Source organism: Candoia aspera, chromosome 4 (assembly GCF_035149785.1).
Source record: "Candoia aspera isolate rCanAsp1 chromosome 4, rCanAsp1.hap2, whole genome shotgun sequence".
NCBI lineage: Eukaryota > Metazoa > Chordata > Lepidosauria > Squamata > Boidae > Candoia > Candoia aspera.
This window is the reverse complement of record NC_086156.1, coordinates 118,884,462-118,909,548: the sequence shown is the minus strand read 5'-3', so window position 1 is coordinate 118,909,548 and position 25,087 is coordinate 118,884,462. Positions and strand designations below refer to the sequence as shown.

Genomic DNA, 25,087 nt, shown 5'->3' with positions numbered 1-25,087 from the left:
CGCCTTCCGCAGGGGCCCGGGCCCGGCGCCCTCTGATCTCGAGGCCTCCCGCAGGGAAAGGGCTCCGGGCCCCGAAACAGGCCGGTGCGCGCCCGCCACCGAAGCCCCTTCTCAGTCTCCGGAATGCAGTCGCGGGCCGACACTGCCTGCGGGCTGCTGCTGTTGGGAGGCGACGCGGCGTGCGGGAGGGGGTGCGAGGAACGGGAAGATGGAGTCGCTAGAGATCAGCTGCCCGGACCTGCTGTCCGGCGAAACCCGCCTCCGTAAGGACTCAGTGGACAGTCTGCAGTTCGCAGTAAAGGGCAGCATATGGAGGGAGAAGGTCTTCCCAGGAGGTGCGCAGCCATCGCGCGTGCAATCATAGACCCACCCGAGCCCTGTTCGCCCCACGGTTCTTACAGGACTAACCTCTCCGGGGACAGTTTTAATCCTAAAACAGCACCATGTTTCGTTTTTTAGACATTAGAAAGTAGCAGGACGGGGGAGGGGGCAGTAAAAGAAGAGCAGCAGCTATAAATAGTAAGATTCAAGTTGACATAGTGGGGTAAGACCAGTTAAGTCAGCATCGGTTCAGAGGTCGGGAGCCTAATACGTCCGGCGATTGAACGCGCTGCGGGAGCAGGGTCTCGACCAGCGCTGACGATTGACCCCAGAAACGCCCTGCCCGGCGGGGCGGTCCTGGTGCCGTACAATCCAGCCGCCCGACACCGGCAGCCGCCGGGTGGCCTCGTTTTGCCTCCTTTGGGGGTTTTGTGTAAGGCGCGTCGCGGCGGAGAGGGTGGGGAGCTGGGAGAGTTCCTCCACCTAGCCCGCTTGCGGAACGGGGAAGCCTGCTCCGGGCACACCGGTGAGGTGCTCCCCTTTCCCGTCAAGGGAAGAACAGAGCGAGGGCGCTCTGCCGCAGCAGCGGCTCTTCCAGCTCCCTCCCAGTCCCCAGCAGAAGAGGCCAAGCCCAGGGTCTTACGGGGGCTCTGAAGCTTTGGGGAGCGGCTCAGGGACAGTCCTCTGAGCTGAAGGATGCCCCCCATCCCGCCTCATGGCCTGGAGGAGATGGGAGGCCTGGGTGCGAGGCAGCAGCATCTCGGTTTTCCCTGCCTGCCGCTAGGTCGTTTGCAGGCGGCCCTGGGCTGAGAGGCCGGATCCCACCCGTGCCCCCACCCTGATTAAACCTGCCATCCCAATGCCATGCCTGCCTCCTGTGTTGATTCCAGCCCCAGAACAGAGGGCGACATTTACCCATGAGCTGCCTGTGAAAGCAGGTCAGGGAATCTGCTGCCCTGGGGTGTGCTGCAGGCTGGGCAGGCGTCCGAGGGAACGCCAGGGCAGGAGCTGCGCCCTGGGCTTGGGGAGGGGAGGCTGCCTTTCATGTTTTTCTGGGGTGACAGGAAGCGTCTGTGAGATCTGAGGTAAGGGCAGAGCCCGGCTTCAGCCTCTGGATCCACAGATCTGCAGCAGAGGGTGGAGGTGCTGCGTTATGCTTTCTCCGGGGTCGGAAGGGAGGGCACTCCAGGGCCTGGTGAGTGGGGATGGGGCTGCCGTTCACTGCTGGGCCACAGTGTCCTCCTCTGGGCAGGAATCACAAGGCTGGGTGGGGGTAGGAGTGTGAGGCAGCAGGGAGGCGTCCCTGTCTTGAGAGTTGACCCCTTGGCCACAAACCTCTTTCATGTGGTTGGCCTCGAGGGCAGGAAGGGGCCAAAATGCTCATGTGCCCCGAAGGGGATTTTGTGTGGACTGTGCCCAGGCCACCTTTGTCCGGTAGGGTCAGATTGCTAGAGGCAGAGGCTCTGGCCCTTGCGGGGGTGGGGTATGGGTACTTCTGTTGAGCCACACCTGCATCGAGTGGGGCAGCCGAGCACAGCTTGGAATTGCTTGGCTTGAAAGGGAGCTGGGGAATGGTCAGTAGAGCCCCCAACTGGGGGTTCTTGCCTTAAATCTTCCAGGGAGGCGTTTTCACAGTCTTCCCCTGGAAGCTCTCCTTCAGCTGTGGGAGCGGGCATCCCCACCGAGCGACTGCTCATTGGCATCCTCCAGAAGGCCGCCCCATGTAGGGGAGCCTTGCCCTGCTCTCCTGGGCTGAAAGGCTGGTCTGGGAGCAGAGATGGGAAAGGGGGTCTCATGGTGCCTGGGCACTCACACAGCTACCTTCGGTCCCTGGAGACAGTCCGGGGCAACGCAAGGGGTCCATCTGTCCCAGCCTCTGCCTGGGTCCCTGCTGTCAGGGCGCTGAGGTTATATGGCTGCCACAGAGATTTCCTCCCTTTCCCAACGTAGGCCAGCTGGTACTCCATTGCTCTGCTCGTGTTTGGGCACGTGGCTCTTCTTTCCTATCACAGCAGGCTTCACCCCCCTACATTCCACTTAATCTTCTGGCCTGATCAAATGGCCGTTGCTGAAGTTGGGAAGAAATTTCCCATCCTGTTGACTAGGAGCACACGGGGTGTCCTGATTTTGTGGCGCACCTGCTCTCTGGTTGAAGCTGGGGGGGAGGGAGGAGGCCTTCTGCTTGGGGGAGAATGGAGAGGGGCTGTGGTATCTTTCCAGCCCCAGAGGGGGGCTGGGGCAGGCCTGGTCTCCTCCCCTCTGCTGTTTTTTCCTCCTGGATGGTTCTGGCTCTTGGTGGGCACAATGGGTCAGCTTTTGGCTGTGCCTGGCGGCTGGTCCCCTTGCCTGGCCTCTGAGTCTGAAAAAGGATCTCCGCGCTGGGCTTGTTCACGCCACCATTCTTGCTTGTTGCTAGGGAGAACTTGTTGACTGCAGCGTGTTGGCCTTAATTGAATCACAATTCCTCCTTTCACGCTTGCCTACGCGAGCTTCTCCCCCCTCTATCCAGTGGTGCCGCATGCTGAGCAAGGCTGGTGCCGGCTGCCCTCCGGACGGTCCTCCACGGAGCCCTGGGCAAGTGGGAGGGTGACCGAGCGCCAGCCTGGGGGCCTTGCTTCTCGTGCACAGTCACGGGGGGTTGGCAGGCAGGGGCCTCCTGCGGTCTGGATGAACCTCCCTGTTAGGCCACAGTTCTTTCCCACTCCGGGCTGCTGAAATAGCAGGGCTTGGGAGGGCTGTGGTGGAGCTCAGGGGGCTCAGCTTCTGCTGGGCCCCACCTTCCCACTTGGCAGCACGGAACTGCTGTGGCCGGGTGCAGCCCCAGCCAGATAACGCAATCCTGTGGTGACCCTCCCCCTCCCTTGGAAGGGCAGAGAGGGGACTCTGAGGTGGTTGCCCCAGGTGAGGGCAGGTGAGCCAGCTCCCTCCTGGCTCCTGTGACGTTCAGCTGATTCAGGCGCAGCTCCCCCACCCCCGGGAGGTGCAGAGGGTGGGGCAACTTTCTTTGCTAAGGGTGGATCTGCCCAGACCGGCTTTTCTGTCCCGGTAGCAGCCGTGGGTGAATAAGCACTTTGCGGGATCAGCACTGGCTGCGGGCTGGGGTTGTGGGGGAGGTGCCGCCTTGGCCCGGCAGGGCTCGGCTTGCAAAAGACCTGGATAGGGGCAAGTGCAGGCCCAGGAAGGGCCTCACTCCCCTGCCCTTCTCCAAGCAGCCATTCTGTGGGAACTAGGGTCACTATGGCTAGATTTTTAAGGCGTGCTCTGCTGCTGGATAATGTCGCCCGGCCATCTTCTTCATTTCTGTCTGAGGCCATGTTGACAAGACTGAAGATATTTTAGCTGTTCAGGGCTTTTTTCCCGCTAAGCAAAGGAGGCATTCCTCTCCCCCCCTTCCCCCCCCCCCTCTCGCAAAGACCCCATCTCTGAAGTCTTGCTGACCTCGGTGGATTGGGGCAGCTGTTTGTTTTGTTCCTGTAATGAAAATCTTCCTGTGTTACAGCAGTGGGATCATGACCTGTTTGGCACCGGACAATAATTTCCTTGCAGTGCCTTAAAAATCCATCTTCTGGTCCCTGTGAGATTGTTGGGCAACCTGTGCCTTGCAAGGCCTGAGTTCCCCGAGACGGGCCAGAGCGTAGCACCCAGCCTTGCTTTCGGCACGCTTCCCTCCGCTTCTCCCTCCATCCTCCTACGTTGGCAGGGCCTCCCGGCTGCTGCGGGCAGGACAGGGATGATGGTGTCCCTGTCTGCAGGATGGCAGGCTGTGGCTCCCCCATAATGGGTGGGAACCTAGGACTAAGACTCATGGGGAGCCATTGGCCTCTCCCAGGTGCCTCCAGGGCGCAGAGAGGCTCTTCTTCCTTACTGGTGGGCCTTTCCTCCATAAATGTATTGAGATGCCCAGAATGGGTGAAGGCACCCAAGCCCGTCATCATCAGCAGGCCTCATGAGGATTAAGCGTGTGCTGCTGGTTGGTCTGGCCAGGCGAGGCCTGGCCTGACAGCCAGTGGCAACTGGTCGGCATTTGCCTTGACCTTCGCATTGCTGGGGAGCGAGGGCCAGCTGGTTGGTCCCCTGCCTTGGACTTACCTTGCATGGGGGGGAGGGGCCTGGCTTCTGCCACCTCCTGCAGGGGAAGCCCCCACCTGAGGGCGCAGGGGAGGGTGGCAAGGGGGCCTGCTGGCCAGAAGCAGCAGCTGCTGCTGCTGCACAGCGAGGCAGAGTCTGTGGCTCATGCGTCCAGGGTGAGGCAGCGGCAGCCTGACTTGCCCAGCCCCACTCAGTAGCATTTGCAGGCGGCCGCCTTGGCTGGCTGCTCGCCGGCCCTGGGCCTGCTGAAGGTCTGAGGAGGAGGGGAGAGGGGAGCCTGCGTACCGGGTGGGCGCTGAGGGTGCTGGGAGAGGGGAATGGGGGAGTGTGGGAAATGCTCTTCCCTGCTAATTTTTAAAAAAAATTATTTATAAATTTATTCACCGCCCATCTCCGCCTCATGGGAGACTGACCTGCGGGGCTTGGGGTGGGAGGGGATCTTGTTTTGGCAGTGGGTCTGCTCCCCCAGAGGGGGCTGGGGCAGGGGTCCAGCATCAGATTAGATTTTTGGCTAGGGGGCTGGGCTGCAGTTCCTGAGGGTCCAAAGGGGAAGGGGTGCCGGGTTGTGGCCAGCTGATGCGAACCCCTCTGCCGGGCTGGGAAAGCTGCTTTCCTCTCCGGCGTGCTCTGCCCTCCCCTTCCCCTGCTCCCAGCCACTGGCCAATTGGCCATTTGGGCCTGTCTGGGGGGATCAAGGGACACCAGAGGGAGCCTTCAGCCCAGCTGGCCCTCAACTTGGCACTTGGCCCCATTGCAGCCGCTGCCCTTAAGCCCTCACGGTGGGTGGTGGAAGCTTGTACAACAGGGCTCCTCCTGCCCCCTGAAATTTCCCTGGCAGCGGCAAGCCGGGTCTCCTCTGGAGGCCGGCCGGGGGCTGGCAGGAGAGTCTGGCCGTGTGCAGAGCTGAGCCAGAGCTGGAACAGGGAGCAAGGCAGCCGTAGCCGCACCTCATTCAAGAAGATGGAGGTGGCCCTGGTGGGGGGAGCGTGGCTAGTATGCTTCCTCCCCCCCCTGCCTTGGCATAGTTTGCAGGCGCTCTCCAAAGGCAGGAGCCCTGGAGGACCCCCACAGGCCTAGCTGGGGTTTGGGGCAGCCCCCCTCTGGGTGTGAAGGCGGCCTCAGAGTGGTGACCACAGATCCCCTCCCTGACTAGGAAACAGGGTGGCCTTGCCTGGGGCAGCTGACCTGGGGAAGGCAGGGACCCCCAACTTTCTCCTGGCCGCTCCCTGCTCTGCGCCCTGGAAAAGAGGGGGCAGCAGGGAGGCCAGGAAGAGCTCGCCCAGAGCTGGCATGTCAGCATGCCATCTGCAAACCAGGCGGGGAGGGGAGCTGGCCCGGCCTGCTTGCAGGAGCAAAGGTTGCCTTCCACCCTGCAGGGCAACATTCCTGTTTCTCAGCAGCTGTCGTGGGGAGGCCCGGGGAAGCTCCCCAGAGCCTGTTCTGGCTTCTCTCGTGCCCCCCCACCCCTGCCGAAGGCCGTCGGGCCCTGCTTGAGGCCGGCTTGTGCTCTGGAAGATGAATGTGCCTGAGCTCCTTTGCTGCGGAATGCCTTGTTTGCATATAAATGGGACAGGGATGTGCGAGAGAGACCCGAATTAATTCATGCCATTTTGCAGGGGAGCTCGACTGACTGACTGTGGGTGAAGAGGCGTTTCTGAGTGTCTCCAGCAGCTACCACACCCCCTGCCGCCCACCTGCCCGCCCGTGCACGGCGTGGGCTTGGTTTGTGGAGGGGGCCGTGGGGTGGGCAGCTGTCAGCACGGGTCCTCTCGGTCTGATCTTTCCTTCTTTCTTTCTGCTGACTCACAGCCACCCCCAGCCCCTCCGAGGGCGAGAGGGCTGAGCAGCTTGCTGTCGTCCACTCCCTCTGAAGGGAGAAGGCAGCTTGGCAGGGGCGCTGTGAGGGACTGGCCCTCCCCTGTTCCCTTCTCCACCCACCCAAAGCAACGGAGGGTCCCCGCTTGCTTGAGCTATCTTCTTCCTGGCGTGCAGTTTCCCCCTGGAGGATCTTAGGAGAAGAGGGTCAGGGAGCTGGGGTGGCCCACGAGATCGGCCAGCGGGCTGGCGGTCTTGTGAGCAGCTTTGCAAGAGAGGCCTGGACTTGGGGGCAAGGGGGCCAGTAGGGCACGGGTACTGAATGAACTCTGTGCCAGGACTGTCTCTCCTTTGGGCCTTTGCTGCTCGGGGCCTGCATCCCTGGGGGCTGCACAGTGCCCAAGGGTGGCCACGGGTGGGAGGAACAAGCGCAGAGGCCCCGGTGTATGGCCTTGGTGGCCTCTCCCAGTACGGACGGGATGCTGAGAGGGGTCTGCCGACCTTGTGAGTTTCTGGTGGTTTGGCTGGGTTGTGGGATGGCACAGTGGCCAGGGCACCCCTTAAATGCTGCCTCTCAATGGGGGCTTCTGTAGAGCTTTCCTAGCTCCAGAAGAGCAGGGACCGCCCCCTTCTGTCTCTGTCCTAACAGTCAGAAATCACGCTGAGACGAGGAGTAGGTCTCTAGTGTTTATTACTGCTACGTTAAATGGAATCCTAACAAACTAAAGAAGCGTGGGAAAAACCCAGACATAAAACCCCCAAAAGTTAAGGCAGGTCTGATCTGTGTCTCTTTGAATGGCTGCTTAATTCCTCAGTACTACGCATGCGTTTTCACCCCTGGATAGAGGCCTCTTCCAGCTCGCCATCAGTACTCATGACATCCTCTGCCCTCAGGGGTGTCCATACCCTGAGGTGGGGAGAGGAGACCCCTTTGGCCAAGGCTGCTGGGCTGGGCCCCTGGCTGAGCATCAGACCTGTGGGGAGGAGCAGCGGCCTCCGCAAGGGGTTGGGAGTCCTGTTACAGGTGGGAGTCTTTCCCCTCTCCTTGATGGTCGGCTTGTGCTGGGACAGGAAAGGCTGCTTCCCAAAGCGGCCCTCTTCTTCCGCTCCGAACTGAGGTAGCTGCTCAGTCTGGGTGCTCCTCAGCTTTAATGCCCCGGGTTCTGCACAAATCACCCCTCGGGTGCCATGCCCATTGGGCAGCACTGCTGCTGCTGGGTGCAAGCCAGAAACCGAGAGGAAAGTTGGAGATGGGTTGCGCGTGGCAGCCAGCTGCAGGTTGTGACGAACAACACCTCTTTTATGCCCCCTCCCCGCCACCACTTGGGGCAGCCAGACAGATCCGAGGCCGTATCCTTCCAGTCTGCTGACTCTGCGGCCTTGCTGCAAGAGGCTTGATCTGGCCCCACTTCTCCGGGGAGCTTTAGAGAGGCCTTTCCTGGATTTGGGTCCGGACTGCCTGGGCCCTCCCAGCACAGCACAGCACAGCACAGCCCTGCCCACCCCACCCCCTTGCCTTAATGCGGAGCTATTAATACTGGTCCTGAGGGACCTGGCCCACCAGCAGAGGCGGCTCGTACCCTAGATTTTAGGCAGAGCTCCGCAGAGGACCGCACAGGATCCCAATTCTGCACGGGACAGAGAAAGAATCAGGAGAAACTGGGGCAGCCGTGGGGAAGGGCTGTGAGGATGATCAGGGGTGCGTAGCCTTGAGGAAATGTGACCGAGATACAGCAGAAGATGAAGATGAATCAGGGTTGCAGGACACCGGAAAATGGTGAGGACAGCGCCCAAGCGAGCTCAAGGCCCTGCTGGGCCCCTTCCCCCACTGCTCTTGGGCAAAGGCTAGAAAGTCACCAGGGAGCACTCTCATCCGGACCCCCACATGGAGCAGGAGTGGGATTCCGGGACCTCGGGGGGCCCTTCTAGCTGGGTGGTCTCCAAGGGGAGGAGGCACCCTTCGCTGAGCCAGTTCTGGGGCTGGGGCTGCGCTGGTGGTGCAGGAAAGGTCATCCTCAGAGGGCAGCCCTCCACTCTGGGCAGCCCCTGTCTTTGCACCAGGGCTGCCTGGCGACTCCTCTGGCAGTGGAGTGGGAGGCCCAGCGCATCTTCTCTCCCACCCGGGAGCGACCTTCCTTGGCACTGCTGGGGTACAGTGGCCCCTCATGGAAAGTTGCCAAGTCTGAAGCGCAGGTCTGCACCGGGAGATGGATGAGCTCAGAGCAGTTTTGCGCCCCACGCACACCTGATATGCTTGGATGCCCCACACCTGCATTTTATGGCCTGGTGTTTCTCAGCCTTGGGAACTTTAAGCTGTGTGGACTTCAACTCCCAGAATTCATGGCTGGCTGGGGAATTCTGGGAGTTGAAGTCCACACAGCTTAAAGTTCCCAAGGTTGAGAAACGCTGTTAAAGCTGGTCCTTGGGTGTGTGTAAGGTACGGGGGGGCGGGGGGCGGCTCTGAGCACCACTTTGCAGCTTCCTTGGGTGGGGACCCTCAGGGGAACCAGGGCAGCCCCTTGGGCCTTCTGGGGCTTCGCAGCAGTCCCATCCCTTGCTGAGAGATGGTGCAAATCCAGCCTCTACCATGGGCAGGGCCAGGTCCGTGTTGGCCAAGGCCTTAGTGGGGAGGAGGCGCCCTTTGTCTCCCCAGCGGCCACCAAATTCACTCCTGCTGGCAGTGGGTCTAATCCGCCCCCTCCTTCCCTCCGCAGGATCCCGCCGGCATCTTTGAACTGGTGGAAGTGGTCGGCAATGGGACGTATGGGCAGGTCTACAAGGTGAGCGACCGGGGCGACGGGGCGGCACTGAGTTGTCTCTTCCCTGCAGGGCGGGCACTGATTGGAGCCCTGTGACCGGGGGGGCACGCTGGCTGGCCCCGTGGCTGAGGCTTTTCTGCGGTAGGGGAGCTGTCCCCTGCCTTTGCTGCTCAGCCTTCCCGGCCAGAAGCGAGAACTGGGCCAGGCTGGCCTTTAGCTCCATCCCACTTCAGGGCCTCCTGCAGTCAGTCAGGTGTCCCCCTTTGCCGCCGCCACTGCCTCTGAGCCTGCCTGGTGGGGATGGGATGCTCCCCACCTGCGGACTTTGCTGATGGGCGGGCGGCCTCCCCTCTCCAGGAAGCTTGGGCTCCATGCAGCTTTGAGCCAGGGCAGCGTGGGGGGTCCCTTCAGGAAGTCACAGGTGCCTGCCTTGTCTGTAGGTACCCCCACCACCCACGTGGCCCCTCTTCCCACCAGAGATGCTCCAGCTGTCCGAGGGGCCAGGAGGAGCAGACTCCTCTCCCCTCCCCCCAGCTTCCCACGTGATGCAAGAAGGTCCGGATAGACACACAAGAGAGGGCAAGCTTGTTTCCAGGGGGGTGACCGGGGGCGAGCGGGCAGCAGCAAAAGAGCCCGGAGCTCCTACAGCGGTTGAGTATCCGAGTAGGGGCGAAGGGACGGTCGTGGCCTTTGTGTATTGGCATGCTCTTTGAACAGCCACCTGCCCCCCCAGTCCAGACTGGCTCACTTGTGGGGGTCCCATTTGCTTCCCTCCATAGTCTGACCTCCCGCTGAGGAGGAAGGCAGATCGGTCACCATGCAAATCATTGGTTTTCCATCCTAGCCCCTGACTGAACCATTCATGGCCAAATGTTTTGGGGAGGGAGGGGTCCTCCTCCTCTTCCTCTGTGGCAGGATTGATTTTCCTTTTGCCAACCCCCTCACCTGTCCAAGCCGTGCCCGCTGTCAGAAGCAGGTTCTCCTGTCCTCCAGCACAAGGCCTTTCATGATTTGCCCTTCGTGCCAGTCCCAGCCCTGCTGGCACGTGGCCCCTGATGGTTTGCCTGGGACGGGGCAGGGGAGGCTCTGCCGAGAACTTTTGCCAAGGGTACGTGGTGGTCTGTGAGCGGCTGCAGCCCTCCCTGCCCCCCTGCCTCCCTTCCACTCCAGGGAGGCACAGCGCGAGCGAGGGAGGAGGCGTACCAGATCGTTCTGTTCACACTTCAGGGGAGGGGGGGCCTTTTCAGCGCTGGTCCCCCTTGAAAGGAAGCGGAAGGTGGTTGCCAAGCAACAGCTGCCCACGCCAGGCTGTGTGGCGGAGAAGACAATGCCAACACATGGCTGAGGGCAGGGGGGCTCTTGGAAATCGCCTCATGGCTCTTCCCTCCTCCTCCTCCTGCAACAGTGGGCACGCTAGGAGGATGCAGAGAGGAGGCAAGGCTGCCCAGCAATGCTGAGCTGAAGAGGGGGCTTGGCTTTGTTTCCGTGGCGACAGTCGCGCTTCCTGGGCGGCTGAGTCGGGGAGTGGCCTGGCTGTGAAAAGGGGCGCAGATGAGAACCCGGGTGCTGGGCCAAGTGACGAGGTCTGGGGCTCTGTTTTCTTCAAGGGCTGGGACCCGTCCTCCCCCCAGCCAGAGGGGAAAAGAGCTGCGGGGAGCGAAGGCTCTCTTTGGCCTGGCCCTCCAAGCTGGCCCTCAGAGCTCCTCAGGAGGAGAGTCAGCCCTCGTCTCTTCCCCACCCAGCATGCCAGGCCCTTCAGGGGTCCATCTGTGGCGCTCAGCCCGGCTCTGCTTCGGGGCGCTTAGAGCAGGGGGTCCCTCCCAGCACCAGAGACAGGGCAGCACTCCAGCAGCGGAGGCTTTGAATCCCGGCTGCCCTTGAGCATTGCCCTCTCCTGTTCTCTGCAAGGTGGCTGCAAGAACACAGTGGGCAGGGGGAGCGCCAGGGTCCCCGCCGGCCCCCTCTGCCCCCTCCCCGGCCGACCGAGGGAAGGCGCGCCCTATTCCAGGCTTCCAGGTCCTTCCGTGTGCTCCCTGCCAGGCAGGGAGGCAGCTGACCTGGGAGAGGCGGGGGGGCAGGGGCCAGGGAGCGAGGCCACGGTGAGTCCTTGGCTCCCTCTGCCAGCATGAGGCTCTTGGAACGCAGCGGGTGCCTCAAGGAGGGGCGGGTGGACTCCCCCTTTATTCCGCGCTGTGGGGTGTCTGCCCCACCTGCTGGGGGCAGGAGCAGCTTACCCTCCTGTTGTGGTCCGCAGAAAGAGCCCTCAGAGGCGGCGGGGGAGAATGGGTTCAAGCCAGCTGTGATTGGTGAGGCGGCAGAGAAAGGAGCAGCGATGGGGGGGGGGCTGAAGGGAAGGGCCTCTGTGGGAAAGAGACTCTCAAAACCAGCGCAGTCCTTAGCCTGGCGGGTCCCGCTGTTGCCCGTGGCAGCAGTGACAGGGCTTTGGGCTCAGCACACTGGCAGGGAGACAACGGCTTTCTAGGCCCAGATGCCGGAGCCATGATCGGAAGTCAGGCACGCTGGATGTTGCCATGGGGAGCACAGAGGCCCCCCTAGGAAGAAGGCAGCTTTACACCCGAGCAGGGAGCAGCAGGCCCGGCGCAGGCAGAGACCCGCTTTTTCTAAGGCTGGCGTGCTTCTGGGCCAGACCCAGTGCCTGCCCCATTTTCCAGCTCGGTCGGGAGAGTGGTTGGATGGTCCTCCTCCAGGGAAGCATCTCGGGGGTGGGGGGAGCAAGAGGCAGCGGGGCATTGACCAGCTGAGCTGATTCTCCCCTCCCCTCTCCCAGGGCCGCCATGTCAAGACAGGGCAGTTGGCTGCCATCAAAGTCATGGATGTCACCGAGGTATGCTCTCTGACCCAAGGAGGGTGGCAGGGCAGGGCAGGGGGCTCTGAGGGAGGGAGGAGGATGGACTGCCGCGCCCAGATCCAAGGGTGGCTGTCCTGGTGTCCAGCAGTCAGTGCTGCCCTGGAGGGAATTCTGAGATTCTGAGGGACGGGGCACGATCCCGTCTGACTTGGCCTCCCCTCCGTAAAAGGATGAAGAAGAAGAGATTAAGCAGGAGATCAACATGCTGAAGAAGTACTCCCACCATCGCAACATCGCGACCTACTATGGGGCATTTGTTAAGAAGAGCCCCCCTGGGAATGACGATCAGCTCTGGGTGAGGCAAGAGGGGATCCCCGAGAGCAGCTAGCAGGCTAGCCGAGCTGCTGCACTGCAGCCCTGACCTCCCCCCCACCCCTGTTTCCCCAGCTGGTGATGGAGTTTTGTGGGGCCGGCTCCGTGACTGATCTGGTGAAGAACACCAAGGGCAACGCCCTGAAGGAGGACTGTATTGCGTACATCTGCCGGGAGATCCTCCGGGTAAGGGCTGTGGCTGGGCAGAGGTGTGAGGGGGACACCCTACTGCTTCCCAGGGGTGAAGGATCCCATTGGTGGGGGAGGCTTGTTGCGGCCGGCCCCTTCGGACTCCCCACTCCCACCTGTGCAAGTTGTGATCTCTCCCGTCTTGCTCCCCACCAGGGATTGGCTCATCTCCATGCACACAAAGTGATCCACCGAGACATCAAGGGGCAGAATGTGCTTCTTACTGAAAATGCTGAGGTGAAGCTGGGTATGTGAGGGCCGCTTTGCCACCTTGTGACCCAGCCCACAGGCATCAAGGGCATCGTGGGCACCAATAAATGGACCTCTGAGAAGGGCCTGCTGGAGGCCTGCTGGGACAACGATGCTTCAGCTAGCTTTCAAAGTGCCAGTGAAGGGAGGGCTGGCCATCCCTTGGGGGAGAGGGTTGCCTAAATGGGGACCGCCCCTGGGAAGGCCTCTGCCCCTCCCCCATGTATTTCACAAGGAGGGGGAACCTGCAACAGGGCCCCTCTCAATGACCAAACTGGATTTGGCTTCACAAGACATCACCCGATGTGTCTGGGTGCCATGCCATAAAGGGCGTAAGGCAATAACCAGCTTTCGAAGCGGGCTGGAAAGCCTCTGGCAACCAGTGCGGGGACTTCTGGTAAGTATTGCCCTGGCCTGTGGGGGCGTTCTGCCAGGAACCCAGCCGCCCACTGCGTTTCATGCCCGCTGAAGCTTCTGGGTTTTTCCCAAAAGGAACCCCTTGTGGAATGTATGGCAGTAACCCATCCAGGGGGTGACCAAGGCTTGCGTGCTCATCACCAAGGCGTCTTGATTCGACTGGCACATCAGCTGAAGTGGGGAAGGTTCCCCGAGCCAGAGCTCCTGCATGCCCTTTAAGTAGGAGCCATGAGCCTGGAAAAGCTCCAGGGCCCTAACCCACTCCTTCTGAGGAGGGTCGCTTGTCCCAAGTAACTGCCAGAACTGGTGTCACTGGATTATGCCAGTGATTCCTGACCACGAGCATCACCATCCTGACGGACGTTCATCTGTGCTTGGCTCGTTCAGCACTATCTAGACCAGTGCTGCTCACCTTGGCAACTTTAAGGTGCCTGGGTCTGGACTTCAACTCCCAGAATTCCCCAGCCAGAATTCTGGGAGTAGAAGTCCACACACTTTAAAAGTTGCCAAGGTGAGAAACATTGATCTGGACACTTTGTGCCTCTGAGCATCCGCTCAGGAATTGGGTAATGTCTCTGGCTCAGCTGAAGGCGGCAATGAATAATTGAGTGTCGTTGGCTTACTGGTGGTGTCTTGCTCTGAATCAGCAAGCGGACTCCCTCAGCTGTTCCGCTTAGAGGTCAGATAGCATGGGAGAAGCCCCGAGCCCTGAGAAGCCCTGGCTGGAGTTCCCAGGGCCTCGAGCCCTGCCCTCCCCTGCCAGCCCCTGCCGGTGGCCTGGAAGGATGCTGGGATGCCAGTGCTGCGACAGGGTCCAAGAGGGCACGCTCCAGCCCTCTGCGTTCCCCAGGGGTCATTGACCAGAGTGACCAGGGCCACCTCTGTCCTGTAACCAGGGTTGGACGTGGATGTGTTCCATCTAGGAACCCCTAGCTGATTTGCTGCCACCTGCATGACGAGCGGCTGGACCCTGGGCTAGTGGACAAAAAACAGCTGGGTCCAGAGAGGGCCTCTCATAGAGCCATTGGCTATCTCCTGGAGCCAGCTGTTCCCCTCTCCCCCCCATCCAGATGAGCAGGAGGGTCTGCAGGTGGTGGAATTCAGACAGTGGGGGACTTTGTCCATGTCCCTTGCTCCACACGGTCAAAAGAATCCCAGACGGCAACCCAGGGGGATGTCCTTCTTGCCACAGTGGACCCTGCCCAGCTGGCATCTCAGCCAGATGGATCTGAGCGGCAGGAGCTTCCTAAAGAAGGCTGGGTCGCTCTGAACAGGGCTGCCAGCTGGGAATCTGCAGGTACAGCAAGCACAGGGGAGAAGCACACTGCTGGGTAGGCTTGAACTCTTTCCAAGTCCTGACTGTACCCACTTTGGGGTTTGTGCCACTGTTTCTTTAGGTGGTTTTTGACTCGCTTTGTTTCCCTCGGCTCCCAGTAAACCAGCGAGCTGCTTGGTTAGAGGCCTCGCTGCAGCAAACGCATCCTGCAGTCTGGCCACTTCTGAGTCCCGCTGGGTGTGAGGCAGGACTTAACTGCCAATTTGCAGGATGCTGCCAACTGCTCCCTGGAGACCCTCTGGATCCCCAAGGAACCTGGGGCAGACTGCTCCAGGATCCACCACCCTTGCAGAGCCCCAGGGTTGGCCAGGGAAGTCTTCTGATCGTGGCAGAGAGCAGACGCTAACATTCTCTGTTTTCAGACCATGCCTCATCTGCTCCAAAGTAAAAGCCCAACTCACACAAGTGCCCGCCCATGCGGTCAGGGCCATGGAGACTGTGAAATCACAAGGAAGCCTTGGGAATCCTCTGTTGGCCACAGGAGGAGGCCCCAAAGCGCACAGAGAGCCGCTGCTTGACAGCTCAGCAGAAGTTATAGTCTGTCAGCGTGGCACGCCTCCACCTGCAGATGCCCGCAGCCCTCCATCTCTGCGATAGCGTTCCCCGCCACTTCAAGACTCTCGCAAACCATCCCAGCAGCCCCACTTTCCCTGGCTTTGGTTTCACGGTTGCTGGAAACCCTGAGACTGGCAAATCTTTAGTAAGGCAACATCCCATCATCGCCAGCTGGGTCTGTGCATTCATCCGCATCCTATTGTGGGTCGGTGCAGTCTTGGTCCCCGCAGGTCTGGGGTTTACCAATGGAAGCTGGAGACCAGGGTGTCCAACAGGCCAGTCGTCTGAGCCCAGGTCATGACAACCAACTTAGGAGAGGTGACCTGTGCCAACCTGTGGGTCCCCCTTCTCCCAGAATGGCCTCTTGCTGATTTCTGGAGGGCAGGACCAGTGGGGGCCCCCGTCTGATGGGTCCCAGGGAGAGGAAGGGCTGGTGGGCCCAAGGTCTCATTGCAGGTTGTTTCAGTGAATGTTGTGAATCTCCGTTGCCCCAGAAACCACCCCGAGGTAGCCAGCCAGTTAAGCTGCTCTCGTTCTCTCTGTTTCTGCAGTTGACTTCGGAGTCAGCGCCCAGCTGGACCGCACGGTAGGGCGTCGGAACACGTTCATCGGTACCCCTTACTGGATGGCGCCAGAAGTGATTGCCTGCGATGAAAACCCTGATGCCACGTATGACTACAGAGTAGGTCTTGAGGAAGCCTGCAGGGCTGGTTGTCTTGAACAGCACAGAGGCCGGGGTGGGGGGCGAGGAGACCTAGGAGGAGAGGTGTGGCTGGCGAGCAAAGAGAAGCTGGGCAGGGGTGAGGCGTGGCTGGCCGGGCCTTGGGTTGGCAGCAGACTTTCCCTCTCTCTCACCCTCCTTCCTTCCGCAGAGTGACATCTGGTCCCTGGGAATCACCGCCATCGAGATGGCCGAAGGAGCACCACGTGAGCGTCTCCAGCAGGATCTTGGGGAAAATGCCTCTTTGGGAAGGGAGGGGCCTGTCGGCCATGGCACCGCACCACTCATCTCTCCTCCTCTCTCCTGTTGCAGCCCTGTGTGACATGCATCCCATGCGTGCTCTCTTTCTGATCCCTCGCAATCCGCCACCCAAGCTGAAGTCCAAGAAGTGGTACGTGTTCCCCATGGGCCAGCGAGAAGTCAGTGGGGGGGGCACTGTGAGGAGCCCTTCCGTTCGCCTTGGCCAAGGTTTCCTCCACAGGGTGTGAGGGAGGACGTGTGGCAGGGAACCTTTCCTGGGCTGCATTGTCGCAGGATCTGGCCGAGACCGTACCCGGCAGAGAACTGAAACGGACAAGACTTCAAACAGGGCCGTCCCACTTGCGCGCTGTGCTTCTGGGGTGGGCCGGAGGGGAAGGTCTGGGTGGGCCGGAGGGCTAGGCCGGGCTGGGCCACCAGGCCCCCCACCTGTGTCTCGGCAGCAGGACCAGAACTCGCCTCTGCAACCCCTCCCCCCCCACGGAGCAGGTCCAAGAAGTTCATTGACTTCATTGACAACTGCCTGATCAAAGCCTACCCCAGCCGCCCCCCCACCGAACAGCTGCTCAAGTTCCCCTTCATCCGGGACCAGCCCACCGAGCGGCAGGTCCGCATCCAGCTCAAGGACCACATCGACCGCACCCGCAAGAAGCGGGGGGAGAAAGGTGGGTGCGGCGGGGTGGGCCTGCCTCAGGCAGGGGGCAGGGGCCAGGACTCTGCCCCACATCACCCTCTCGGTGTCTCCCCCCCGGCAGATGAGACGGAGTACGAGTACAGCGGCAGCGAAGAGGAGGATGACGGGCGTGGCGAGGAAGGAGAGCCGAGGTATGGGGTCAGAGGAGCCGGGATCCGCACCCTCACCCGCCCCACGGGGAAGGATGCCAGCTGAGCTGCCCTCCTCCCCCCTGCAGCTCCATCATGAACGTCCCTGGGGAGTCCACACTGCGCAGGGAGTTCCTCCGCCTGCAGCAGGAGAACAAGACCAACTCCGAAGCCCTGAAGCTGCAACAGCAGCTGGCCGCCCAGCACCGCGACTCCGAGGCCCACATCAAGCACCTGCTGCACCAGCGCCAGCGGCGCATTGAGGAGCAGAAGGAGGAGCGGCGGCGAGTGGAGGAGGTGGGCGGGGGGGCCGTGACTCTGCTGGCCTCCTCCCTCTGGGGGCCTCACTTGGCCAGGACCGGGCCCCGGTCACATGGGCCCAGCCCGCTGAAGCTGCAGCGCTTTCTCCCCTCGGCCGCAGCAGCAGCAGCGCCGGGAGCGGGAACAGCGGAAGCTGCAGGGGAAGGAGCACCAGCGGCGCCTGGAGGACCTGCAAGCGATGCGCCGGGAAGAGGAGCGTCGGCAAGCGGAGCGGGAGCAGGTGGGACGCTGCCCACGGCCTGGCCTGGCCTGGCCTCCCTCGGTGGGGGGCTGCAGGGGTCAGCCAGGCCCCGGCGGGGCTTCGTGCTTGGCGGGGCGTGGGGGGGCTGCGGCCCCCTGTCTGCCTCCCTGCCTCTTGGGGTTTGGTGCCGCTCCCCTCCTCACTTGCCACTCTGTCCCCTCTCTCCCCCCGCCCCCAGGAGTACATCAGGCACAAGCTGGAGGAGGAGCAGAGGCAGCTGGAGATCCTCCAGCAGCAGCTTCTGCAGGAGCAAGCCCTGCTGCTGGTAAAGGGGGGCGGCCGCTGGGAGGGCCTGCAGGGCCTGCCTGCGGGGTGGCCGTTCTCCCAGCCCCCTCTCCATGCCCCCGCAGGAGTACAAGCGGAAGCAGCTGGAGGAGCAGCGGCAGTCTGAGCGGCTGCAGCGGCAGCTCCAGCAGGAGCACGCCTACCTGAAGTCCCTGCAGCAGCAGCAGCAGCAGCAGCAGCAGCAGGAGAAGAAGCCGCTCTACCACTACGCCCGCAGCAGTGCTGCTGACAAGCCCGCCTGGGCCCGCGAGGTACCCTCGGCGCTGGGGACGCCCCCGGCACAAGGCCCAGCACTTTCCCCAAAGGGCCAGGGAGGCGGGCAGGCGGGAGGGCGGCCCTCCTTGGGGAGTGGGGCCAGCAGGCTACAGAAGGGCCGTGGGCCAGTCCAGCCTTGCCCGCAGGTGGAGGAGCGGAGCTGCGCGAACAAGGAGAACTCGCCCTCGCTCCCAGCCAAGGCCAAGCCGGCGGGCCCAGGTCCAGATGCCGCCCCCCAGTCCTGCACCGAGCCGGGGTCGCTCGCCTTGTCCTCGCAGACGCCCCCCATGCAGCGCCCTGTCGAGCCCCAGGAGGGGCAGCACAAGGTGGGTGTTCCCCCTCCCCCTCCCATCTGCTCTGCTCCCTCCTCCTCCCCCATCCCAGCTGCTTCTTGCCATCAGCTGCTTCTCCCATTGGATGCTGCCTTTGCTCCCTCACTCAGATGGGTGGCAGGAGCAGGAGGCTGCAGGCCCCCGGGGCCCCCTGAGCAGACGGCCAGGGTGTTGGCAGGGCCTCCCTCAGGTGAAGGGCCCCGGGGAGCCTACATGGCTCCAGCGAGGGAGGAGGGCATTGGGGAGCTGACCTGGGGAAAGGGCAGAGCCAGGCGGCGGTCATTCCCCCTCCTCCTTGCCCGGGGACCCGGTGAAGCGTTGTAGACAGGCTCGGGGGGGGGGGGAACAGCCAGCCCCGCCTCCCCGGTGACCCCTGCACACGCCCTTCCGTCCGCAGAGCCACCTCGCCCACCGCGTCCCGCTCAAACCATACGCTGCCCCCGTCCCTCGCTCCCAGTCGCTGCAGGACCAGCCCGGCAAGAATGTGGTTGCCTTCCCTGCCCATGACTCCGCCTCCTCTGTCCCGCCCCCTCCTCGAGCGGGCATGATCCGGCAGAACTCTGACCCCACTTCTGAGGGGCCTGCCCCACAGCCATCCCGGCCCGCCGCCGAGCAGCGAGGACCCTGGGTCAAAATGGACCCCGATGGCCCCCCCCAGGTAACCATTGGGGGGACGGGCAGTTGGATGGGGACTCCTGAGCCCGGCAGAGAGCAAGTGGCTGTCCCCGCACGTAGGCAGGCTGCGCTCTGGGGTGGGAGGGGCACCGCCGTGGGCCACCCAGCAGCCCCCCTTCCCCTTCTGCAGGCACTGTGACTCCCTCCTGCCCCCCTCCCTCCCCAGCCAAGGTTGGCAAAGTTTGCTCCGAACCGCTTTTTGCTGGGCGGAGGGGCATCCTTGCAGGAGGATGGGGCGGCACGCGTTTTCTGTAAGGGGGGCCATTGCCTGAAAGCCTCCATCAGATCCTTGGTAAAGGGGGGACACGTTGGTGCCGAGGGGGGAAGGCACTCACCTGTTGCCCCTCACCCTCTCCTCCCACCCCAGGTGCCCCAGCGGACGTCCTCCATAGCAACTGCCCTCAACACCAGCGGAGTGACCAGTGGCAGTGGCACGCGGCCTGTCCACGCTGTCCGAGCCAGGTGGGCACCCCTAGCTCAGCACTGCCTGCTTCTGGGGGTGGGATGGGGAACCGGGACCCCTTGGCCGCGCTGCTCCCACGTTTGGAATTTCCTCCACCAGCCAGCCCTGCGTGGCGTTCCGCATCCCATCCCCAGGCGAGCCGCGGCCAGTGGGGACCCTGTCCTCCGTGAAACAGTGGGCTGGGCTGCCCCCAGGCTGGGTGGTGGGCAGGCTTTCTGGGCTCTCCCCTGCGGCTGAATCAGGCCGTCTCGGGGAGCGCGCGAGGTGATGCTTTCGGTGTCGTGCGTAGGCGACTTGTGGCCCACCTCCTGCGAGGAAGAGAAGCCCCCCGGAGCAGGGCAGGGAGGCAGAGCAACTGCGCTCTCCTGGGCCCGGCCGTGCTTCTGCTCCCCTCCACAGACCCCGTAGCAAGTCTGCGTGGCACATCCACGTGCAGAGCCAGCTGGAGAAAGGGCCGGGGGGCGGGATCCTTTGCCAGCCCCTCCTCTCCCCCCACCTGCAGGCCAGACCCCATCCCGGTGCCCGCCACCTTCCGTGCCAAACACCAGTAGGTAATGGAAGCCTGCTGGTGTTCTTCCGTCACTGCCGGGGCTGGTTGGCTCCTGTGCTTGGTGGCGTTTCTCCCGCCTCGGTGAGGGCTTGGGCTCTGCTGCCGCTGCCACTGCTGGGTGGGGCCAGGGCGGGCCGGGCAGTCTGAGCACAGCGCCCCCCCTGCCTTGCAGTAACCCAGACCTCCGGCGGAGCGACCCCGGCTGGGAGCGGGCGGACAATCTGCTGCCGGCGTCAGGGGCTGCCAACCTGCCCCAGGCGGGTTCCCTGGAGCGCAACCGCGTAGGAGGTGAGGGGGCCGGGAGGGGCCGGGTCTTCCTCGGAGGGAGGGGCAGAGGGGTGGGAGCAGGGCTGCCCGGGGGCCAGCCACATTTTTCAGGGGCGTCTGGCTTTTACCCGCGGCTCCAGAGCCTCGGATGTCCTTTTCTGAGCGGGGAACGTGTGTGTGCCAGTACCTTTAGTGCCTCGGTACGCATCTTTGTCGGGTTGTGTGGAAGATGTGCTGTTCTGTGGAACAGGCATGGGCGTGTGCGTTTTGCCGAGGAAGCGCGCAGAGTGGGTGAAAGGACAGTCTGGCTCTGAGGCACCATTGCCCACAGCCCAGGCAGTGAGTGGCCCAGGAGAGCGGCTGTGTCCCTGGTGCTCAGCCTGCCCGGATGTGGACTTTTTGGGAGAGGTAACGCTTCTGTTCGTGTGCAATTGGGTCTCCCCCGCAGCTCCCCTGAAGCTGGAGAGCTCCCCCGTCCTGTCCCAAGGAAGGAAGGTCAAAGCAGAGGACCATCGCTCACGGCCGGGGCGGCCAGCAGTGAGTGGGAAGCTGGGGGACTGGGGAGGGTGGGCCTCAGATGAGGAGCAGCTGTGTGAGGAAAGGCCCGCCTTGCAGGGAGGTGGCTGGCCAGGCCGGGGGACCTCAGATTTGCCAGAAAAGAATTTAGCAGGTTTGGGCCGAGTGTCAGGCGGAAATGGGGAATAATGTTTTGCAGAGGGGGAAGAAATGGAGCAGCCCACGTAGCCTCCTGCTGCAGGGTGGGGCAGGGCCCCGGTGCTGCAGGCAGCTGGCTAGGGGAGGGGGGCACAGAGCGCCCTCGGAACAGCAGCCTAATCTTTTCCTTCTTTTTCCCTCCTGCATGACTCAGAGCTATAAGCGGGCAATTGGTGAGGTTAGTGCCACCTCCCCACTCCCACCCCTGTCATCTGCCTGTTCTCTGTCTCTCCTGCCCCTAACGGCTTGTGGGGGGTTGCGTGCACCTGCTGCCTCCGAGCTCCCACCCCCAATCCCAATTCTCGGTCCCCACTATTTTCCCTACATTACGCCCAGCCCGGCCTGCCACCCCGCACGTGCCCTTTCGTCCTGCTGTTTTTGGGGAAGGTGCCTGGGGAGGGATGGGGGCGCCAGTCGCGCCCCCCTTTTCTGGCAGCAGCGGGGTACTTGCGTCTTTGGACTCCCCGTCCTGCCCCTGAAGGTTCTTGGCAGCCTGGGCAGGGGAGGTTTCCCAGGTGTTGGAGACAGACCCTCCCCTGAGGCCCTGGCGGGGTGGTGCTCTTACCAATGTCTGGACCCTCCCCCGCATTCTAGAATTTTGTCCTGCTCAAGGAGCGCCCAGAGGAGGCAGCCCCCAAGCCACTCAAGAAGGCCCTGGAGTACTCCTCCTCCAGCGAGGAGATCGACTCCAGCGAGGAGGAGGAGGAGGAGGAAGAGGAGGAGGAGGCGGGCGAGGGGGAGCGCTCCGAGCCCTGCACGACCACCCCTGGGGCCAGGTGAGGGGCGGGGGGCGCGGGGGGCGTCCGTCTCTCCCCCGTCTCCCCTCTTGGGGAAGGCCTCGCACGTGCAGCCCCATGCAGCGCTCAGCGCCTGCTTCTTCCGGATGCAGGGACGGAGACACGGACTCGGTCAGCACCATGGTGGTGCACGACGTGGAGGAGTTGACGGGGGGTGGCAGTGGCGGCTCAGAGAGCTCCTACGGCGAGGGCACCATGTTGGTGCAGCGGGTAAGCAGCCCCCTCGGCCCGCCTGCACCCCCAGGGTGCCCTTTTCTGCTTCCTGCATAGCAGGTGGTGAGCCCAGCTGGTGCGCCCTTTTCCAGGATTGGGCTGGGCCTGAAGCTCTCACAGGCCAAGACAGACGGGTCCTCTCCCCCACCCTGAAACCCAGCTCCCCCTCGAGGCGCTAGGCTGGGATTTGCAGGACCTGGGCCTGCTCCCTGGCTGCCAGCTGCGAGGGCTGTTTGCTGCCCAGCCCCTGCCCTGCCGGTGAGTTTCCCAGTTGTGCCTGGTGGGCCACAGTGGAGTCTCGGAGTGGGTGACCCAGCCTCCGGCCTCCTCTTTCCCTTCTCCAGACCCCCGAAGAGGAACGTGGTCTCCTGCACAGCGACAGCAACGGCTACACCAACTTGCCTGACGTGGTTCAGCCCAGCCACTCGCCCACAGAGGCCAAAAGCAGCAATGGATCTTCTTCGCCCGCCAAGGACGCAGCCACTGACGTGAGTGGGCAGGAAGCCCGAGAGGCAGGAGAGGGGCCTTCGGGCAGGGCCAAGGGAGCACGACCCATTTGGGGCTGTGCCAGGGCCTCAGGTCTCCATGGGTTTCTTCTCAGCTGTGGCCCACCTGCCAGAGGCATAGCCCCCCAAGGATCGCCAGGGCTTTGCCCGGGGTCCTCGGCGTTCGGTTGTCACCAGGGACACGCTGGCAAACTCTGACGAGAGTGGGGAGCGAGGTTGGCTCGGAGGAAGCAGGGGCTGCACGCAGGGGCGTGGACGGGAGAGCTGCTTTGCTCCCTGGAAACGACCCCTCTGCTGATGCTTGTCTTCCCCCTCTCCCGCCTGCAGTACCAGTCCCGGGGGCTCGTCAAGGCTCCTGGCAAAAGCTCCTTCACCATGTTTGTGGATCTGGGCATCTATCAGAGCTCCCCTGGGGGAGGAGACACCATCCCCATCACTGGTGAGTGAGGAGCAGGTGTGAGTGGGGGAGGCTTCCTCTGCAGGGAGGAGACGGGGGCACCTGCTTGGCCTCGCTGGGAGTTTTTTTTCCTACACTGTGCCCAGACCCAAGGATCGGCATTGCCCCACAACGCGTTGCCCATGGGGCCTGCCAGTGGGCTGAAGGGCCAGCTCAGTGCCTGAACCTGGATTGCCTGAATCGCCTTGAATGTCCCAAGACTGCACACGCTGGTCCGCAGGTCCCCCAGCAGTTTCCATTCCGTGTCCGTCCTCCTGTCCGGCTGAAGGGCCCTCCTGTCCAAGGGACCTTGGGCAGTAACCTGGCCATGAAAGTTGCCCCCAGGTTTCCAGTGCCATCTGCACAATGGGTGGTGGCCCCTCAAGGGCCAGAGGGCCTAGAAGCCACCGCCGCCCCCCTTTCTCCGGCCACTGAGCCCTTTCTCTTTGCCTCCTCTGGCCCGCAGCGTTTGACCCTGGACGGTTGGAGCAGCTGCAGCTGGAGGCCCGGAAGGGCTCCGTGGTCAACGTGAACCCCACCAACACGCGGCCCCACAGCGACACACCGGAGATCCGCAAGTACAAGAAGCGCTTCAACTCCGAGATCCTCTGCGCAGCACTCTGGGGTGAGGGCTGGAGCGGGGGTGGCTGGGGAAGGGGCTCCTGCGGCAGGCCACTCACCTTCTGCTTCCTCCTCGGGCGGGGCCTGCAGGAGTGAACTTGCTGGTGGGCACTGAGAATGGGCTGATGCTCCTGGACCGCAGTGGGCAGGGCAAGGTCTACAGCCTCATCAACCGCCGCCGCTTTCAGCAGATGGACGTCTTGGAGGGCCTCAACCTCCTGACCACCATCTCAGGTAAGAGGCCACCAGGCTCAAGAGAGGGATGAAGACCAGGCCTTGCTGGGAAGTGGGGAGAGCTAATAACCCCAAGCCCCAGTGCTCCCTTTGGGCCCTTTCCATCCCTGGCCCGTTTCCCCCTTCCTTCCTTCCCTAAGAGTGGTGGTGACCTAGTGCCCCCCACCCCACCCTGTTCCCCTTCATCTGTAGGGAAGAGGAACAAGCTGCGGGTCTATTACCTCTCCTGGCTGCGGAACAAGATTTTGCACAACGACCCTGAAGTCGAGAAGAAGCAAGGCTGGACCACTGTGGGGGACATGGAAGGCTGCATTCACTACCGCGTGGGTGAGCTGGGGGCAGGGCTTTGAAGGCGCCATCCCTTGGGGGCTCATCGTCCAGATCTCTGTGTCCAAAACGAGCGTCACAGAGCCACCCCATTTTCTGAACCCCCCCCCCCCAGCAACAGGGACTCCCTGAGGGACAGGGTGGGCCCAGTTCTGACACTGTCCTTCTCTCCTTGAGCCCCTGAGGGCTGGGCAGTTCTGGCCCTAAGGGGACTCCCCCTCTCCCGCAGTGAAGTACGAGCGGATCAAGTTTCTGGTGATTGCGCTCAAGAGCTCGGTGGAGGTCTACGCCTGGGCACCGAAGCCCTACCACAAGTTCATGGCCTTCAAGGTACTGGGCAGTGGGTGGGGGGAGCTCAGAAGATGGAGGGCCTGCAGCTGTCATCGTTCTGCTCCCCAGGCAGCCAGGTGAGTAGGTTTTCTCCCTTTCTCCCCTGCGCGTGGCCCATAGTCCTTCGCTGACCTGCCTCATCGGCCGCTGCTGGTGGAGTTGACAGTAGAGGAAGGCCAGCGGCTCAAGGTCATCTACGGGTCGTGTGCCGGTTTCCATGCCATTGATGTGGACTCAGGAAACAACTATGACATCTACATCCCAGTCCATGTGAGTGAAGAAGGGTATCTTTGGCACCTGGGCCCCCTTGGTGCCCTGCCCTAGGCCCAAATGGGGATTTTGGCAACCCCGTTGCTCCTCCTTGGTCCACAGATCCAGTCTCAGATCACCCCGCACGCCATCGTCTTTTTACCCAACACGGATGGGATGGAGATGCTTCTCTGCTACGAGGATGAGGGTGTCTACGTCAACACCTACGGGCGCATCATCAAGGATGTTGTCCTGCAGTGGGGGGAGATGCCCACCTCCGTTGGTGAGCCTGGGGGGTCAGCTGAGCTCCGGGGTTTCAGCAGCAGGGCAGGAGCTCAGATGGGGCTGATATGGGATGTGGGATGCCTGGCTGGGGAACAGCACCTGTGGAAAAGATCTCATCGTAGGAGTAGATTGCAAGCCAAAGGTGGATCAGCATCCAATGTGGCTGCGAAAAAGAAAATGCGATTTTAGGCTCCCTCGATCCCATTAATGTAATTTTTTAATCAGCTGATTAACAGGCCACCTCAGTTGCCATAGAATAAAATTAATGCATTTT

The 25,087-nt window shown here is 62.5% G+C and overlaps 1 protein-coding gene across 9 annotated transcripts in view; it reads left to right on the top strand.

Annotated features, from left to right (window-relative positions):
• Nucleotides 1-25,087, top strand: part of MINK1 (misshapen like kinase 1) — a 29,843-nt gene that overhangs the window by 499 nt on the left and 4,257 nt on the right. Inside the window, exons 1-31 of one of the 9 annotated variants that reach the window (XM_063301787.1) lie at nucleotides 7,736-8,002; nucleotides 8,940-9,005; nucleotides 11,773-11,829; nucleotides 12,023-12,148; nucleotides 12,241-12,351; nucleotides 12,511-12,601; nucleotides 15,463-15,593; nucleotides 15,784-15,838; nucleotides 15,945-16,023; nucleotides 16,380-16,555; nucleotides 16,646-16,715; nucleotides 16,802-17,009; nucleotides 17,134-17,253; nucleotides 17,453-17,539; nucleotides 17,625-17,810; nucleotides 17,961-18,140; nucleotides 18,544-18,804; nucleotides 19,189-19,283; nucleotides 20,007-20,122; nucleotides 20,550-20,638; nucleotides 20,970-20,993; nucleotides 21,410-21,591; nucleotides 21,705-21,822; nucleotides 22,170-22,313; nucleotides 22,659-22,770; nucleotides 23,234-23,392; nucleotides 23,479-23,622; nucleotides 23,815-23,949; nucleotides 24,179-24,279; nucleotides 24,400-24,549; nucleotides 24,652-24,811. In XM_063301787.1, coding sequence (XP_063157857.1) covers nucleotides 8,000-8,002; nucleotides 8,940-9,005; nucleotides 11,773-11,829; nucleotides 12,023-12,148; nucleotides 12,241-12,351; nucleotides 12,511-12,601; nucleotides 15,463-15,593; nucleotides 15,784-15,838; nucleotides 15,945-16,023; nucleotides 16,380-16,555; nucleotides 16,646-16,715; nucleotides 16,802-17,009; nucleotides 17,134-17,253; nucleotides 17,453-17,539; nucleotides 17,625-17,810; nucleotides 17,961-18,140; nucleotides 18,544-18,804; nucleotides 19,189-19,283; nucleotides 20,007-20,122; nucleotides 20,550-20,638; nucleotides 20,970-20,993; nucleotides 21,410-21,591; nucleotides 21,705-21,822; nucleotides 22,170-22,313; nucleotides 22,659-22,770; nucleotides 23,234-23,392; nucleotides 23,479-23,622; nucleotides 23,815-23,949; nucleotides 24,179-24,279; nucleotides 24,400-24,549; nucleotides 24,652-24,811 — 3,736 coding nt within the window. In that variant the 5' untranslated portion in view covers nucleotides 7,736-7,999. Of the gene's footprint in view, nucleotides 1-7,735; nucleotides 8,003-8,939; nucleotides 9,006-11,772; nucleotides 11,830-12,022; nucleotides 12,149-12,240; nucleotides 12,352-12,510; nucleotides 12,602-15,462; nucleotides 15,594-15,783; nucleotides 15,839-15,944; nucleotides 16,024-16,379; nucleotides 16,556-16,645; nucleotides 16,716-16,801; nucleotides 17,010-17,133; nucleotides 17,254-17,452; nucleotides 17,540-17,624; nucleotides 17,811-17,960; nucleotides 18,141-18,543; nucleotides 18,805-19,188; nucleotides 19,284-20,006; nucleotides 20,123-20,549; nucleotides 20,639-20,969; nucleotides 20,994-21,409; nucleotides 21,592-21,704; nucleotides 21,823-22,169; nucleotides 22,314-22,658; nucleotides 22,771-23,233; nucleotides 23,393-23,478; nucleotides 23,623-23,814; nucleotides 23,950-24,178; nucleotides 24,280-24,399; nucleotides 24,550-24,651; nucleotides 24,812-25,087 lie in introns of those variants that run through there. The other 8 variants (XM_063301785.1, XM_063301784.1, XM_063301791.1 and 5 more) reach the window with 8 other exon arrangements.